This window comes from Eretmochelys imbricata, chromosome 4, assembly GCF_965152235.1.
Source record: "Eretmochelys imbricata isolate rEreImb1 chromosome 4, rEreImb1.hap1, whole genome shotgun sequence".
Taxonomy (NCBI): Eukaryota; Metazoa; Chordata; order Testudines; family Cheloniidae; genus Eretmochelys; species Eretmochelys imbricata.
The window spans coordinates 12,152,826-12,169,631 of record NC_135575.1 but is presented as its reverse complement, the minus strand read 5'-3'; the positions used below and the strand labels follow the sequence as shown (position 1 = coordinate 12,169,631).

Below are 16,806 nucleotides of genomic sequence, written 5' to 3'. Positions count from 1 at the left end.
TGTTTAGAAAAACAGATCAAGATGTAAAGACTCTTTGGATTTTTATACTTGCAAATGTTGAAAATTTGAATTGTTACGATAAAAGAAAACTAGTAGTCTTTCACATTCCTTATTAATAGGAGATCCTTCTGTCCTTGATTTGCCTGTTCTTAATTGAATCTGTCAACAACCAAAGACGTTTTCCTTTGGTTTAGAATGGTGGTACTCCTCCTGGGAGCTGATCTCCTTGGGGATGTTTTGATTGATTACAGGGGATGTTAAATCAGGGAATGGGGAATATAAGAAAATATTTTGTTGGTTGTCCCTTATTCCTGAGTGTGTCTGGTTATTCAGCAGTTGATAAGCAGGTTGGGAGAGTCCTGAATGGGATGGAAGGATCAACTGAGAAAGTATGGGGGTGTGTGTGTGTGTGTATATGGCAGTAAGGGAGGCAACAGTGACTCATTTCCCCCTTGCCCACATGTGGAGATATCAGGGAAGGTAGCAGTGATTACTTGCTTTGCTGTTGTTGTGGGGACCAAGGAAGGTGGTACCACCTGTGTTCCACTCCCATCTTTGTGGAAAGGAGCTAGAGATATGTGGTGTGTCTGCAGGGAATCAGCATTTGAGGAATAATGCAGGGGAGAGCTATTTAACAGGAAGAGTGTAAAGTTGACTTGGAAGCAGCTGTGTGAGAACAAAAGGTGCTTCAAATCTTTCTAGATTAGGGATTAACACCCAGTAGATGAACGGAATGTGGTACAGTAACTCCTCACTTAACATAGTTATGTTCCTGAAAAATGCAACTTTAAGTGAAATGCTGTTTAACGAATCCAATTTTCCCATAAGATTTAATGTAAATGTGGGGGCTCAGGTTCCAAGGAAATTTTTTGGGGGCAGACAAAAGTCTGTACAGTAGTGTACTGTACTGTGGTTGGGAGGTGCCCCTGGATTACCCCACAAAGGCACAGCCTGCTGCAGACAATGAGGCAGGCAAGGACGCTAAGAAGCACCTTATGCAGCAACAGCTTCCCAACAGAAGAACAGGCGCCGACTTTGCCGGGGGATGCTCCAGGCCTGCCTCTTCCCATCCCCGCTCTGCTCCAGGCCCACCTCTTTCTGTCCCCGCTCCACCTCCTCTCCCGGAGCACACCGCGTCCCCGCTCCTCCCCCTTCCTCCCAGTGCTTCCCTGCCGCCAAACAGCTGTTTGGCAGCTCTTAGGACTTTCTGGAAGGGACAGGGAGGAGCGAAGACATGGCCCTTCCCCACTTCCTCCCTCCCTCCCCCCCAGAAAGTCCTAAGCACTGCCATACAACTGTTTGGTGGCGGGGGAAGTGCTGGGAGGGAGGGGGAGGAGGTGGAAAAGAGGAACTTGTGTAATGCTCCCTTGTAAAGTTACTGCTCTTCCACAGAATCCTACAAGCAGTGGACAGAGCAAGCAGCTAAACGATGTTATAAGGGAGCACTGCACAACTTTAAATGAGCATGTTCCCTAATGGAGCAGCGACGTAACTTCGAAACAACGTTAAGCGGGAGAACATTAAGTGAGGAGTTACTGTACACTGAATATTTACCACTGTACACAGAGTATTCACTAGATAGTGCTGCTTTGAGAACTTTAAGTGAAAATCACCCACCAGAGAAAAATTTATGTTCATGATATTTCAGTTAATAATCATATAATATTGTTTTATGTATAAAGGTATTCCTGTGGTGTTAAAAAAGGAAATTAATGTGTGCATTTTTGTATGTTGGCAGAAGAAAGTAAAAAACATACAGATAGAGAAAGATCCACAAGAACCCCAAACAAGGAAAAGTCCACGGCCCTGAAACAGATACAGCCCAAAAAATTCACTTTTTCAATTTCCAGATCAGACCCAGATACTTCTGATACAGAACAACCTAAACCAACAGAAATACCTAATGAAGATTCCTTTGGATCTTGTAGTATGACTGAGGAGCCTCAAGAGAAGGTTGTGTCTTCAAAAGAGGATCATAATTTTCCAAAACCTCCCCAGTCCATTTTAAAAACTGCTCTACATTCATCCCATAAGAAACAAACTGCTAAACAGAAACTTTCAAAAGTTGCATCATCTAAAAAACTGGTAGAAAACCGAAGAAACAAACTTAGAAAATCTTCCCTTAAATCCAGTAGTAGAAAATCCAGGGTACAAATCTCAGAGGAGAGTTCTGAAAGTGAGCCCATAGAGGAGGTGGATGAAAGAGAGATATTAAAGTCAAACAAAGTGTTTGCCCCTTCATTGCAACAGGAATCACTGACTTCTGCATTACAGAAGTCCCGTAAATCTCCCAAACCTAAAAACGTCATACGTTCACTAGAATCATCTGGTAATGTACATATCAAAACTCCTGCAAAATCTAAAAAACCTTCACAGATTTTCATAGGCAATACAGAAGACGCTGAGGGGAAAAGACCATCAGCGAAATCTCTACGGAGGACAGCTACTCAGATTAATCAAAGAACAAATATGATTGATTATTCAAACCCTGAAAATGCTGAACCTTGGAATGCAACAGATTGCAAGGGTTCCTCTGGCCAGGACATGGCAAAACAGAACCACAAGATGTCAAATGCGTCTATGAAAACAAAATATAAAAAAAAGAGTAATGTCCACCAATCACAGTAAGTGGTTTTGTGTACTTTTTTAAATGATTGAACATTTTCTGCCAAGTTTGAGACATTATTAAGCAATTAAAATATACTATAGAGTTTATAACTCCTTAAGTCAGTAATAAGCAGGTAAATTAAGTGACATTATTAAAAAGCTGTTACTAAACATGAGCTGATAAATCCAGGGTTTTCTTGCAATAGGGACCTAATGCTCTGTCTTGTGAAGAGTCCTCTTATGATGTTACAGTACCAGATTCAGTATAAATGTTCACATGGGGGAATTTTATATCGAGTCGTTTCTGTGAAATCAATTTTGAAGGGGTATATATTTAGAATATTTACTATTACAAGGTATAGAATAATTCAGTAAAATTTCTGAAAAGCCTTAAGAGGAAACTCAGACTTGAATTTATATTCATGGCTGTTAATTTAAAAAGGTAATCAGCTTGAGTTGGGACCTCACTTTTTTTTGTAAAATTCTTTTGTAAAACATAGGAATCTAGGAATCCTTATACCAAATAGGACCAGTGGGCCTATCTAACCCGGTATCCTGTCTCACAGTGCCCAGTGCTAAGATGAAAGAAACCCTATAGTGAACAAATATGGAACAACCTGTTCATAAAGGGGTGCTTCCTCCTAACCCTATTAGTTAGTGTTTGACTTATGCCCTGATCCAAGAGAGTTTGTCCTCTTTCTTGATTTCTAAATGTTTTATTCTGTCTAATGTAACTGTTCTTCTTATCATATAAATGTCTAGACCTGTAAAATACCAAATTCTCCAAACCCAAGACTGATAGAAATAGTTCTTTGGAAACTGCTTATGCATAGGGTTTTTTGTTGAATAATATAGTTAAGCCAACCAGAATTGTAGTATTCTACGAGTCTGACATCCAGATAATGGGGGAGGGAAATGTTAGAAATACATAGACACAAATTAAACTGTGTGGAAACTGTTCATAAACAAATCAAATTGGTTAGTCTGATATTTTCCAAGGTGAGTGAATTTATATAGTAAACAGAAGAGACCATGAAAAGTAAATTCCATTAATAGTCATTATTACAGTCTAAAAATTACCACTCACCTTAGTCCTAAGTACCAAGAATAATGTCCAAAATATGAGTGACAAGCATCAAGAGAAGTGACCAAACTATTCCCTAATGACAGGTTTCAGAGTAACAGCCGTGTTAGTCTGTATTCGCAAAAAGAAAAGGAGTACTTGTGGCACCTTAGAGACTAACCAATTTATTTGAGCATGAGCTTTCGTGAGCTACAGCTCACTTCATCAGATACATACCGTGGAAACTGCAGCAGACTTTATATATACACAGAGAATATGAAACAATACCTCCTCCCACCCCACTGTCCTTTAGATAAGCTATTACCAGCAGGACAGTGGGGTGGGAGGAGGTATTGTTTCATATTCTCTGTGTATATATAAAGTCTGCTGCAGTTTCCACGGTATGCATCTGATGAAGTGAGCTGTAGCTCATGAAAGCTCATGCTCAAATAAATTGGTTAGTCTCTAAGGTGCCACAAGTACTCCTTTTCTTTTTGCAAACTATTCCCCTTAGCCTTGGTCTTGAAAAAGCAATCTTATGACTTCCTGATATTATTTTAAAAAAGGAACTTGTTACTTTGATCAATTACTTTTAACAAACATTTACTTTTGCACAATATTTACTTGTAGTGAAGTTAGTACTCGATTTATGATTGGTCATTACAGCTGACGAAGCCTGTCTCTGCTTCTGCCAAACTAACTTCTGTACTCTTATTTTGTATCAGTACTTTTCTAAAACTCCTTCCATATGCCCCTCTTTACTATAAAGAATTACTTTCAGTAAGATTACTAACAATTGCATCTCTTCTAGAGTCTCTCTTGCGCCTGAGAAAAACAAGAATCATAGCAGGTAATCTCCTCTGTTGTGTGTCGAATTTTCATTTTAATATTTCTCAGCACTAAGAGACCGTAGCAGCGCTGCAAAGCCTTCTCTATAGGATAAATGAGCCATCACCAGGATTTTGCTTTTTTTCCTGAGACTTGTTGCCTTGATCCCAAATCAGATTGGAATTTTTAAATCTTGCTTGGTAAATAGCTATTAACAGTAGTATCAGTAATACTAATTGTAGTATCAGTAGCATTACTATTGATGTAGGAGTATATTATTATTAGTAATAGGAGTCCCACTGAGACTGGGATTGTGCTAGGCATCGTATATATGCATACATCCCCAGTCAGGGAATTTAATATAAAAATAAATAATACAGGAACTCATCTGCTGATGGTATTATTAATTTTAATATCTTAATTCAATGAAACTCAATATTTTAATTTAAATGAAGCTGCTGCAGAATTTCTGGTTTGCCACACCAGTGTCTCAGAGTTCAGTGGGTGGAGTTGCAAATTTTATGTTCAGCTTGCTGTGGAGTATTTTGGTTATAATTCAGCACGGACTGTTGAGTCCTAACTGCCCTAATGCAGGTAGTGTAACCAACAATAGGCAGGAAGGGAGGACGAGTGTATCAATGATGACTGCTCCCTGAAGCACTGTTGTTGGAATTTGATCTGTGGAGAACTCCTTCGACTTCATTGGGACTCTGTGTAGGCAGGCTATTGGGCCAATGAGGATCAAGTTTCAGGACTGGGCTTAACTTAGTCCAAGTTCTAAACCATTGTCTCTATTTTCTGTCCCCTCCCTACTCCTTTTAAAACATTTTTTAAAGCACTTATAGATACCTATGGAACATTATGGGGAAGGGAGGGAAAGTTGAGAAGGCACAATGATGAGGAGCAAAGAGTGTTGGCATAGAGAAGGGAGTGGGGAGAGGTTCTTCGTATCTGTCAGGAGGAGGAGAAGAGGAAGTATGGTGATGGAGATGGAGTAAATGCCACTGAAAGTCTGTCTGCAGGAAGTGAAGGAGTCAAAGAATGAAGTGCTGATTTGAAGAAATGCAGCTCTGACATCGGGAGAAGCTGACTGCTTTAAGGCTTCCAGAAGAGCTGGGGGATTTCCAGATTCAACTCCTGTCCGCTGGGCGCCATGTGGTGGTGGGACTTGGATTGGTCTCCCTGTTTCTGGTATAAATGGGGGCAATGAGAGGTCATGGAAGCTTGGCTATCCCACCCTTTCCCAGCTGCTGCTGACCTTAAACACAGCACTTAACCTTTGTACCTTCATTTCCTTGCAATAAAATGGGGGCAATACTTACACACCTTTGTAATGTGCTTTGAAATCTGCCAATAGAAAGGGCATATAAATGCTAAGTATAGAACTGTTTACTAGAGTAAACTGGTTCCTCACTATAATTGTCTACATGGATCCACACGCTTGAATGATGTGCTCCCTGGCGCACAAACTCACGCATTCTGCTGGTAGCTAGCATGTCTGATGGGCAGTTTGCGCTTGCTCTCTAGTTTTGTACCCATATTAGAGGGAGCATGGACCCAACTGCTCTTCAATTTCTTCCCCTAAATCAAGGATCTATCGTAAGACTCCAGAGTAGTGTCTCAGTGGTTTCAATGGGCTATGCATCTGTTTAACTAGAAAGGGTTGTGTGGAGACTATTGCTTCTAGGTTAGAAGTCTCCTGTGGGCAAGTGCAAAACTTTCTGTTTACAGCTGCTCTGGGCTTCTAATCTGTCCCAGCTGTCTGTCAGTCAAGCATTTCTGTTGTTTGGGCAAAACAGTCTACCAAGTTCATTGCATTACTTACAATGTTCCAGGGCATATATAGATACCATGTCCTCTATCTTCCAAGTCCCTTAAGTACAGACGTTCTGCCACTCCAATTCTACAAATATTGTCACAAATTTAATTTTTAAATACCGGATGTGGTTTTGTTCCCATTTCCCCATACTAGGCTGCAAATGTACAATGGAATGTCTACATCCATTTCCACAGCCTTTTTTTCTCTTCCCTCAGTTATGTTTTTATATTACATTGAAAAATATTTGACATATTTAGAAGGAGAAATTGTTAATGCATTATGGAAAAAAAACTTTGAAATTTGATACTATTGGTTTTGTAATGTTTTTATTGTTCATAATTAACATTTTCACACAGATGCTATTTTTTTTTTTTAAAGTGGGCCTGTACTGAAACGTTATGTAAAATTTACTTCAAAAAATGATGAGCCTATTGCATGTGAGTGGGAGGATTCCTCTTCAGGTAAGGTTTAAAGGTGGCATTTTCTTTGAGTTCCTTTTTTATGTACATGAGAATATTGCAAATTTAATTTAAAGTATTTAAAACACTACTCAGCGTAATTTAAAATTGCATGCAGTATCATGAAAGGTTTCAAAAGAACCAAGAGGCTGAAGGTCTGTTCTTTAGTCTACTGGGATCATCCATGAATGCGCTAACCTATATATATATTGCTTTTTTCTTCAGAAATTGGGTTTTACCTACATTTTGGAAATATCTTTGGTTTTTAATTATATGTAAATGTAGTGAGGTTGAATGAGGCCAGAGTCCTGTGGAAAAACATAGCATGTGATCATGGTAATCCCTGTTGTGGTGATCTATATTGCATTTTTCAGATAAATCTATAGCCTTGAAGGGCGATGCAAGTGAATTTTTGTCAAACACACCACTAAAGCATAAACTAGGTAAGGTTATTTTTTAAGTTCCTTTATGTAAGTGCATGAAATACAACTAGGCTTTCAATTTTGCAATAAATTATTAAGTGCAATAAAGACCCACAAAACTTGTGGGGACAAAAATGTTAATTTTCTCTTTTATATTATGGTAGTGTGATAATCCCAATCAGATTATGGTCCCATTGTGCAAACATAGAAAGGTGCAATCCCCAAGAGCATATCATTAAGATGAAAAACATGCCAAGGGTGGGAGAATAGAATGCAATAAGCAGAAGTGGTCATGATGGTGATTGGCAGGACTTGTTAGTTCCATCTTTTAAAAACAGAATTAACGCGTGTCTAATTTTAAAATGAATTTAAACTCTGGCCTTAAATATAAAAATATGTTGAATAAATTCTGAGCTTTCTCTTTTTTGGTTATAGTCAACAATTTTCTTTTTAGCCTCACCATGCTAATATTACTGATTGTTTAATTATCAGTATTTTTCTCTTATTTTGCCCCTCTCATTTTTATTTCATTGTTTAAAACTCTGTTTGTTTGTCTTAAAAATTATTTTAAACATGTGGATTTTGGTATTTAACATTTGCCACTTTGTTATAAATATTATAAATTGTGTTGTCTAACTCTAACTTCTCTGTATATTTTAAAGATCTTACCCTCTTTTCTTTAAATTAAGCCTTGGCCATTTATTCTTTTCTTTTAACCAATACCTTATGTTTCCGCTCCGTGAGGTGCTTTCGGATGCAGCGAGAGCTCTTATTCCTCCTGTATAGTTCAAGGTTTATAGTAGTCCACACTGACTGTTACTTGTCTCCTTAGTTTCTTCTAGATGCTTACAAACTCATTTATTTGTTCCATTATCTTTCTGGGTACCAAAATTAAGCTGACTGGTCTATAATTCCCTTAGTTGTCCTTATTCCTCTTTTTATAGGTAGGTACTATATTTACCCTTTTCCAGTTCTGTAGGATCTCTCCTGTCTGAGTTTTCAAAGATAATCGCTAATGGCTCAGAGATCTCTTCAGCCCGTTTCTTAAGTATTCTAGGATGTTTTTTGTCAGGCCCTGCTGATTTGAAGACACTAACTTGTCTAAGTCAGTCTTAACTTGTTCTTTCCCTATTTTAGCCTCAGGTCCTACAAATTTACGCTGATGTTCACTATGTTAGTCATATCTGATCATTGCTACCTTTTTGCAACAAAAAAGGCATTTAACACTTTGGCGATTGCTGCATTTTCCGTCGTCTTTCCTTCCTCATTGAATAATGGACCTACTCTGTCTTTGGTCTTCCTTTTGCTTCTAATGTATTATAGCCTCTTCATTGCTCTTACTATTTGAACCCATTTTGTGACATGCCTCAGGAGGTTGCTGAGATAAATGGAATGAAACGTAATGGAAACCCAGTATGGGGGCTATTGTTGGACAGATAGGGCGAAATATCTGTGTATTACAGTGCTACGTGCTCATGTGAAATATGATTGACAACGCTTGTTTTCTCGCGCAGTCATAAAACCAATGTGTTATAGCCTAAGTGTTAAGGATGTGATGAATATTCTGTATTAGCCTAATACATAGTGCTATTGGTTTTATACAGGTATTCTGTTAAACACTATTCTGATAAAAACTTGACTAATGAATAGTTGCGTGTTAATTAATGTCATAATCTCTGAGCTCCTGATGGTGAGAGCAGTAGTTGAACACTATTCAAATGTTGCCAGTCCTGGTGTGCTTGTCACTAGACCGCATTTTGAATATTATCCGGAAAGCTGGCTGTGTTTTTTTTAAAAAAGGCCTGGTTGAAAGCTAAACAATGCAATAATTTTGCAAAAGAGTGCACATTTTGTAAAGCAACAGTCTCTCATGCTAGTGAAATTTCAGACTATGCTACAGTCACCAGATTGAAATACGCACAATTGAAAACAAATCCCTACAAAATTAGTAAGGTATCTTACGCTGTGGGAAGTGACAGCTTACTTTAGGACCTTCAACAGGGGTAATGATTCAGATTAACTAATTAGAGCATGTTGGACTTCTACTGATAACATCTGGGTTTATTTTATCCAATATGAACTATTTTTTCTTTTAATCTGTTCATTAGTAATGCCATCCCAAACACCCAATGTTCGTCGGACAAAAAGAATACGACTAAAGCCTTTGGAGTATTGGCGAGGGGAGCGTGTGAACTATATGATGAGACCTTCAGGTATTGTTTCTAAATATATTTCTGCTTGTCTTTAATTTTAATTCACTGCATTATCAGAGTATATATCGGGACTTATTTTTTGTAATAAATCCTTTTGAGTCATATTCATTAGACCATACTTATGTACTAAAAACCAAAACAATAATCAGTGACATCTGTGGCCTCAAACTGACTCAGTTGTTTTTCCCTCAGTTTCTTTCTCATTTGCTCCCCATAGCCATTAAGTATTCTCCTTAAAACATATATAACTAGAAATAATGTTATAAGCGATTGCTACACACCCTCAGAAAGTGAAGCTGCTCATTCTGTACTTCAGTATGTTAATGTTATATTCCTAAAGGGGGGAATAAAGTGATTTTGCCAAATCTGTATTCTTCTACAATACAGAATCATGAAGGTAAGAGAAGGAAACCACCTGTTAGGCTGAGTCTGGTCCTTCTTCCAGTGCAGAATTATTTTTCTGTGTCTATTGTTCTAATTTATCCAGTCTGATTTTAAATGTCGCAAGTAATGGAATACATCTCACTGTCAAGGATTTTTGCCTTGCATGTCAGCCTACATTTTTTCTTAGTTTAATCGCATTGTCTATGATTGCATGAAATTTTCTCCATCCTTGTTTTTTAAATAGTTGATGCGCCTTCCTTAAGTATTGCATACCTAGAAGTAGGGCCAGATTTTTGAAAGAACTCAGCTGCATTTGCTCTCAACGGGAGCTGCTCGATCCTGAGGTTGTTTTTTTTAAATCTGGCTACTTGCTTTAGGTGTCCTGCATGAGTTCTAAGGAATTTTGAAAAACTGTGCTAGCTCTTCTGAATGTCTGGCCCATATATCTTAGTTTTTAGTTTTTCTAGATAGATCAGTCATCCATGCTGCTTGATTATTTTTCTTGCTTTTCGAATCATAGAAATGTAGGACTGTAAGGGACCTTGAGAAGTCATCTGGTTCAGTCATAGAATCATAGAATATCAGGTTTGGAAGGGACCTCAGGAGGTCGTCTAGTCCAACCCTCTGCTCAAAGCAGGACCAATCCCCAATTTTTGCCCCCCGATCCCTAAATGGCCCCCTCAAGGATTGAGCTCACAACCCTGGGTTTAGCAGGCCAATGCTCAAACCACTGAGCTATCCCTCCCCCTGGCTGAAGCAGGACCTACCTGGACAGTCCCTGGTAGGTGTTTGTCTAACCTGTTCTTAAAACCTCCAGTGATGGGAATTCCATAACCTCTCTTGGAAGCCTATTAGTGTACTTAATTATGCTTATATTGGGAAAACCTTTCTAAATAGAAAACCTATATCTCCCTTGCTATTGATTAAGCTGATTACTTCTTGTCCTACCTTCAGTGGACTTGGAGAACAATTGATCACTCTCCCCTTTATAAAAGCCCATAACGTATTTGAACACTGTTATCAAGGTTACCCCTCAGTCTTCTTTTCTCAAGACTAAATGTACCCAATTTTTTAATGTTTCCTCATAGGTCAGGCTTTCTAAAACTTTTATCATTTTTATTGCTTTGCTCTGGAGTCTGTCAGGTTTGTCCATATCTTTCTGAGGGTGTCCAGAACTGGACACAGTACTCCAGCTGAGGTCTCACCAATGCTGAGTAGAGTGAGACAGTTACTTCTAGTGTGCTCCATATGACAATCCTGTTAAAACACCCAAAAGATATTTGCTTTTTTTACAGTTGCATCACAATGTTGGCTTATATTCAATTTGTGATCCACTGTACCCCCAGAGCCTTTTCAGCAGTGCCTTATTCCCCATTTTGTAGTTGTAGATTTGATTTTTTCCTTCCGAAGTGTAGTGTTCGGCATGTGTCTTTGTTGAATTTCATCCTCTTTATTTCAGATCCTTTCTCCTGTTTGTCAAGATCATTTTGAATTCTAATGCTGTCCTCCAAAGTACTTGCAACCTGTCCTAGCTTGATGGCATTTGCAAATTTAATAAGCATAGTCTCCACTTTATTATCCAAGTAATTCATAAAAATGATGGATAGTACCAGACCCAAAACAGACCACTGTGGGACCTCTACTCGATACATCCTCCCAGTTAGACAGAGAACCGTTGATAACTACTCTTTGACTATGGTCTTTCAATCAGTTGTGCACCACCTTATAGTAAATCATCTGACCACATTTCCCTAGTTTGCTTATGAGAATGTCATGAGGGACTGTGTCAAAAGCCTTACTTCGGTAGGCATCCTTCAGTCTCAAGAGACCATGGATATGCACCCCTGCGAGGTAAAGCCTTAGTAAAATCAAGATATATCAAATCTGCTGCTTCTCCCCCATCTGGTTGGCCAGTAACAATGTCCAAGAAGGAAACTAGTTTGGTTTGGCATGATTTTTTCTTGATAAATCCATGTTGTGTATTACTTACGACCCTATTATTCTTTAGGTGCTTACAAATTGATTAATAATTTTTTCCATTATTTTTCCAGGTATCAAAGTTAGGCTGACTGGTCTATAATTCCCCAGGTCCTCTTTGTTTCTCTTTTTAAAGATAGGTACTATGTTTTCCCTTCTCCAATCCGATGGGACCTCACCCATTCTCCATAAGTTGTCAAAGATAATTGTTAAATGTTCCAAGATTGCGTAAGCTAGTTACTTAAGTATCCTAGGGTGAACTTCATCAGGCCCTGCTGACGTGAATACATCTAACTTATCTAAATATTCTTTCACCTGTCTTTTTCCTATTTTGACTTTCTTCCTTCTCCCTAGATAATATTAATTGTGTTAAACATCTGGTCACAAACTTTTAAGTGAATACTGAAGCAAAATCAGCACTAAACACTTCAGCCTTCTTGGTGTCATCCATCATTAGCTCTCCTTCCCTGCTAAGTAGACGACCTATGCTTTCCTTCATCTTTCTCTTGCACCTAATGTATTTATAGAACCTCTTAATATTGCCGTTTGTGTCTCTTATTAGGTGTAACTTGTTTTGTGCTTTAGTCTTTCTGATTTTATCCCTGCATGGGACCTTGCCTACCAGTTCTGAGTTTGTAAAAGTCTGCCTTTTTGAAGTCCATTGTCCTTATTCTGCTGCTCTCTCTCCTTCCTTTCCTTAGAATCATGAAATCTGTCTATCATTTTATGATTGCTTTCACCCAGGTTGCTTTCTATCATCAGATCAGAACCAATTAATCCCTGTTAGAATTAACTCTAAAATGATTGTTTCCTGATTAACTCCTTCACCTTCTGAAACAAGTTGTCCCCCAGTACATTCCAAGAACTTATTAGAGAGTGGTTTTTTTTTTTTTTGGTCCAAACTACCTTCAGTTTGTCTATCTTTCTGGTAATGTGATGTGATGCTCAGATCTGTAGGTGAGGTTCCTGATAGAAAAAGGTAGAAAATATTTGTTAGCAGTGTATGATAAAATACCCTTGTACGTGCTGGCCAAAATTGCACTGACCTTTTTGTATGAAGTTGCAAACTCATGTCAAAAGAGAGTCTCTTTCACCATCGGTACTGGCCAGATTTCTTTTATGCATTGGATGTGTGTGATTTTGCCCTCTATTATGTTTTGTTTACCAGCTTTTAGCCTTTTTTTAATACGTGTGAATTAATTAGAATGAAGTATATTTTAAGCGAGAATTAGAAAAATGGATACTAACATCTAAATATTACATCTCTTTAGTTCCTCTTGTCCAGTAATTTTGTAATTATTTTTTTACATTATATATATATTAATTAAAGCAATCTTTACAATTACTAATTGCAAGAAAATTAACATCAACACAGTATTTATGGTGTTCCCTACGTTAAGTACGGGAAATACTCTGAATGCTGCAGTAACATTAATTGGACAAAAGTTAAATTAAAAACTTTAATTTTTTTAACTTTTACCTAATTAATGCCTAGAGCTCCTGGCTTTCTTTTTCTTGTAAAGTATTGTGAACCTTCCAGTTTGCCTTGAATGCAAAAAGATCCATTTCAGAACCCCAAAATTTTTGATGATCAGTTGGAAGGACTTGTAGTGAAGACTATTCTGCTTGATCAATTTTTCTTCTCTTCAGACAGCTGACCTTCATATTGGTGGTTCCTTTGATATGCAAGGCCCTGTTAGACAATAGATGGGTTTCCACCCACTGCATTAGTGATGCAACTTCCTTTTGTAAATCCCTTGACCTCGTACTTCCCTCTTGGTTGTGTCGTTACCAGAATATGACTGTTTGGCAACACTGGGGCCAGTTGTCAAAGAGCATACTTAATGCTCTAAGCTGTAGAAAATTTGTTGTTTTTTTGTTTCAAGGAAAGTGTCTTTTGAGCCACTGACTTAGAGGACATGCCACATCCTTCAAGACTGGTGTGTCTCTTGTTATGACAGACCTCTCTGGCTCTGCCATGACCAACCCTCCCTGGAACATCTCTGGACTCATCCACCAATGCAGGAATTTCAACACAAGTGATGGAATGTTTACTTTTTGAGATGGGAAAATCAGAAAATTTCAGGGAAGGGACAGCAGAAAATTCTACAGGGTCCTCATGCATTTTTTGCCTAGGGCATTATTCCTGTGCAGGATACAGTCATCCCTAGAAAGTTCAGGAGGGTGCCTACTCACATTCTCAGGAGGGTAATTGCTGATCTGATCTTGTTCCTCTTTCAGCTGACTGAAAGATTTTGTGTGTACCTCTTTCTTCATCTACACTCCAAGATACGACTCTTTTTTGAAATTTACTATAAATATGTGCTGTTGCAACATTTGGGTTGTTGACTCAGTTGCTTGAGTGGACCCCTCCTTGGACGGGCTCTGATGAATGTTGTCCAGGAAACAGTATACCTATATCCCTTTCTGTCTGAGAAAAGCCACAGAACAGCAAGGACTTTTGTGAACACTGAAGGCGTGGATGACCGTCTGAAAGGCAGTGGTTTGTATTGAAAGTGATGGGTCCCTTGAGTGAATTGCAGAAATCTCCTCTGCATTTGATGAATTGGAACATGAAAATAGGTTTATTTCAATTTGATTGGCACAAGATAGTCCCCTCGGCAGATTGCACCACTATGGACTTCAAGGTCTGCATCTTTTATTTGATTCTCCTTATGAACTTGTTCAGGTGGTTTAAGTCCAAGACAAGTCAGTCCTCCCTGGATCTTTTGGGTACCAGAAACAAGATTAAGTAGTGGCTGGAACAATCTCTGATTTGCAAAAGATGATCTATGGTCTTCAACATATTTGTCTTTTTTTGTGAATTTGAGGATACTGGAGAAGGAAGGAAATAGATCATTCAGGATCTTTGAGAATTCTATGATGTACTCTTCTCAAACCACATCCAGGACCCGTCTGTCTGATGCGCAGAGAGGCCATTGGTTCTTGAATTTTAATAGTCTCCCCCCAAGATGTTACTTGTCCAAACTCTCCTGACCATATTCAGGCATTGTTTCTGGTGTCTTCAGTTTCATTGCGGGAAGACTGGTCTCTCCACTGTCTGGGCTTAGACTTGTTCCATTTGCTTTGCTGTAGACCTAGGGGACAATCTCACGGACTTTGCCAGTGTTTCCCATTTGGCCTTAATTATTTTTTCCAAATAGAGATGAAGAGGAATGTGCGGTTCAGGGTTTAAACTGGTTGGAAAATACTTTTTTGTAATTTCTGTACCAATCCGCTCTTCTTCTCCTTGGAATCTTTTCTGATGGGCTCATCTGATGGAATACCCAAGCATCTAATCACCTTTTGTAACATTGTCTCAAATGATTCAGGTGGAAAAAAGATCGTTGTGCTTTTATGTCAGCCTGTGATTCAGACTGAGACTGAGAATTCACCTTCCTTCTGTGACGATCCTGACTTTCCTCTCTTGGACTTAGATTGAACAGATTTCCTAACCTTCTTTTTCTTTTGTGATGACCATGAAGAAGAGGCTGAAAATGAATTAAATGATGATAAAGCTGAAGAACCACCAGAGAGAGACAATTCTATTCCTTTTATTATGCTTTTTCTTTGTATGTGTGAAAATGTTCTGAACAGAGCCTTTAGCTCTGGTACCCTCTGGTGATGAGTCAGAGGAATTGCTGCTATCCCAGGAGAACAGGTCAGTTTTCTCCAAGGATAGGTCTACACATAAATATACGTCCAGGCTTGAGCCCAGGCTCAAACCAAACCTCCTTTGTGTCCACACGCCAATTGTGTTAAGCTAGGGTTTGGACCCAGCATTCCAGGACCCTGCAGGGCTGGAAGGTCCAAGCCTGTGTTAAGCTGGGATCTCGGGTCCGAGCCCTATTGCTTTCCTGTGGGCACAAAGCTCTGGCTTGGCTTAGGTCCCAGAAGACCTCCGGATGTATCCCAGAGTTCCTGGCAGCAGCTGCCTGGTCAAGTGTGCTCCCCATTCTGGCTCATCTTCACTGCTGCATGGAGCTTGCCCAGAGCAGGGAGCAAAGCTGACAGCTGGGAGGCAGCTCCGGGATGTTGGGAATTATCCCTCCCCTGGTTGTGCTGACCTTGGAGCCTTGCCACTCCCCCTCCCTGCAGGGCAGCTGTTTGGTTCTTGCTCCACTCTCTGGCCCTTGCTCGTTGCCACTCCTGTCCTCCCTGGGGCTGCATGTGCAGGGGCACTCAGGCTGCATGCACTGTCGGGGCAGCGAGTGGGAGCCAGCCTCAAAACTTCCCTGCAGTCTCCAGGGAATCCTTTTATCCCTGCCTCCTGGAGTTTGGAGGCAGGGATAAAGGAATTTTCCTGCCAATGCGACCCAGCCTAGAGATGGAGAGCCCAGTGTTCAGGTTAGATGGTACTTCAGTATGAGGCCTTCTCAAACTGCAGTCATTCTACTGAGACAGCCACAAAAGGAGCTGTGTATGCAATTTATGTACTCATGTATTCCTTATGGGCACCTGAGTCCCACCAATAACACTACGACAGTTAGGAAACAGGGTGGGCAGTAGTTTTCCCACAGTGCACCACATTCTTAGGGCTGGAGTGTTGACAGGGGGTGGAGGTGCTAAGCACTTCGGGATATGTTTACTTTGACTCGGGTCTGTGCACTGCAGTGTGGACGCTAGAGCCCTTGGTTCAAGCGCAGGTTAGAAAATCCTCAACCTAGGATTAAAATGCAATGTAGATGCTCAAGCCCAAGGTTCCCTGACACGGGTCAGCTGACTTGAGTCCAACTAACCCTAGACATACCCTAAGTGTCTGAGGTAATTTCTTGAATCCTTTTAAAAATTTTACTCCTTTGGGGAGGTGGGATTCGGAACCCGAGTCAGATGAGGAGTACTGTGAACCTGTTCTGCCAACAGGCATCTCTTTATGTTTGCCCCTTTAAGAGTGGATAAAAGATCTGTAAGGGGACAGCGCAGCTGCTGATTGAGGCTAACAAGATGGCAGGCATGTTTCATGCCAAATCTAAGAGCTCCCTAGCCAAAGAGGGTGTTTATTTCTTGCGGGGAGCGGGGAAGATTCTTTTCTTCT

At 39.7% G+C, this 16,806-nt stretch overlaps 1 protein-coding gene across 2 annotated transcripts in view; it reads left to right on the top strand.

The window, feature by feature from the left end:
• Positions 1-16,806, top strand: part of CENPC (centromere protein C) — a 72,055-nt gene that overhangs the window by 22,500 nt on the left and 32,749 nt on the right. For both annotated transcript variants that reach the window (XM_077814833.1, XM_077814834.1), the window contains 5 exons: positions 1,739-2,624; positions 4,482-4,520; positions 6,696-6,778; positions 7,150-7,218; positions 9,306-9,410. In XM_077814833.1, the coding sequence (XP_077670959.1) occupies positions 1,739-2,624; positions 4,482-4,520; positions 6,696-6,778; positions 7,150-7,218; positions 9,306-9,410 (1,182 nt within the window). The remainder of the gene's footprint in view (positions 1-1,738; positions 2,625-4,481; positions 4,521-6,695; positions 6,779-7,149; positions 7,219-9,305; positions 9,411-16,806) is intronic.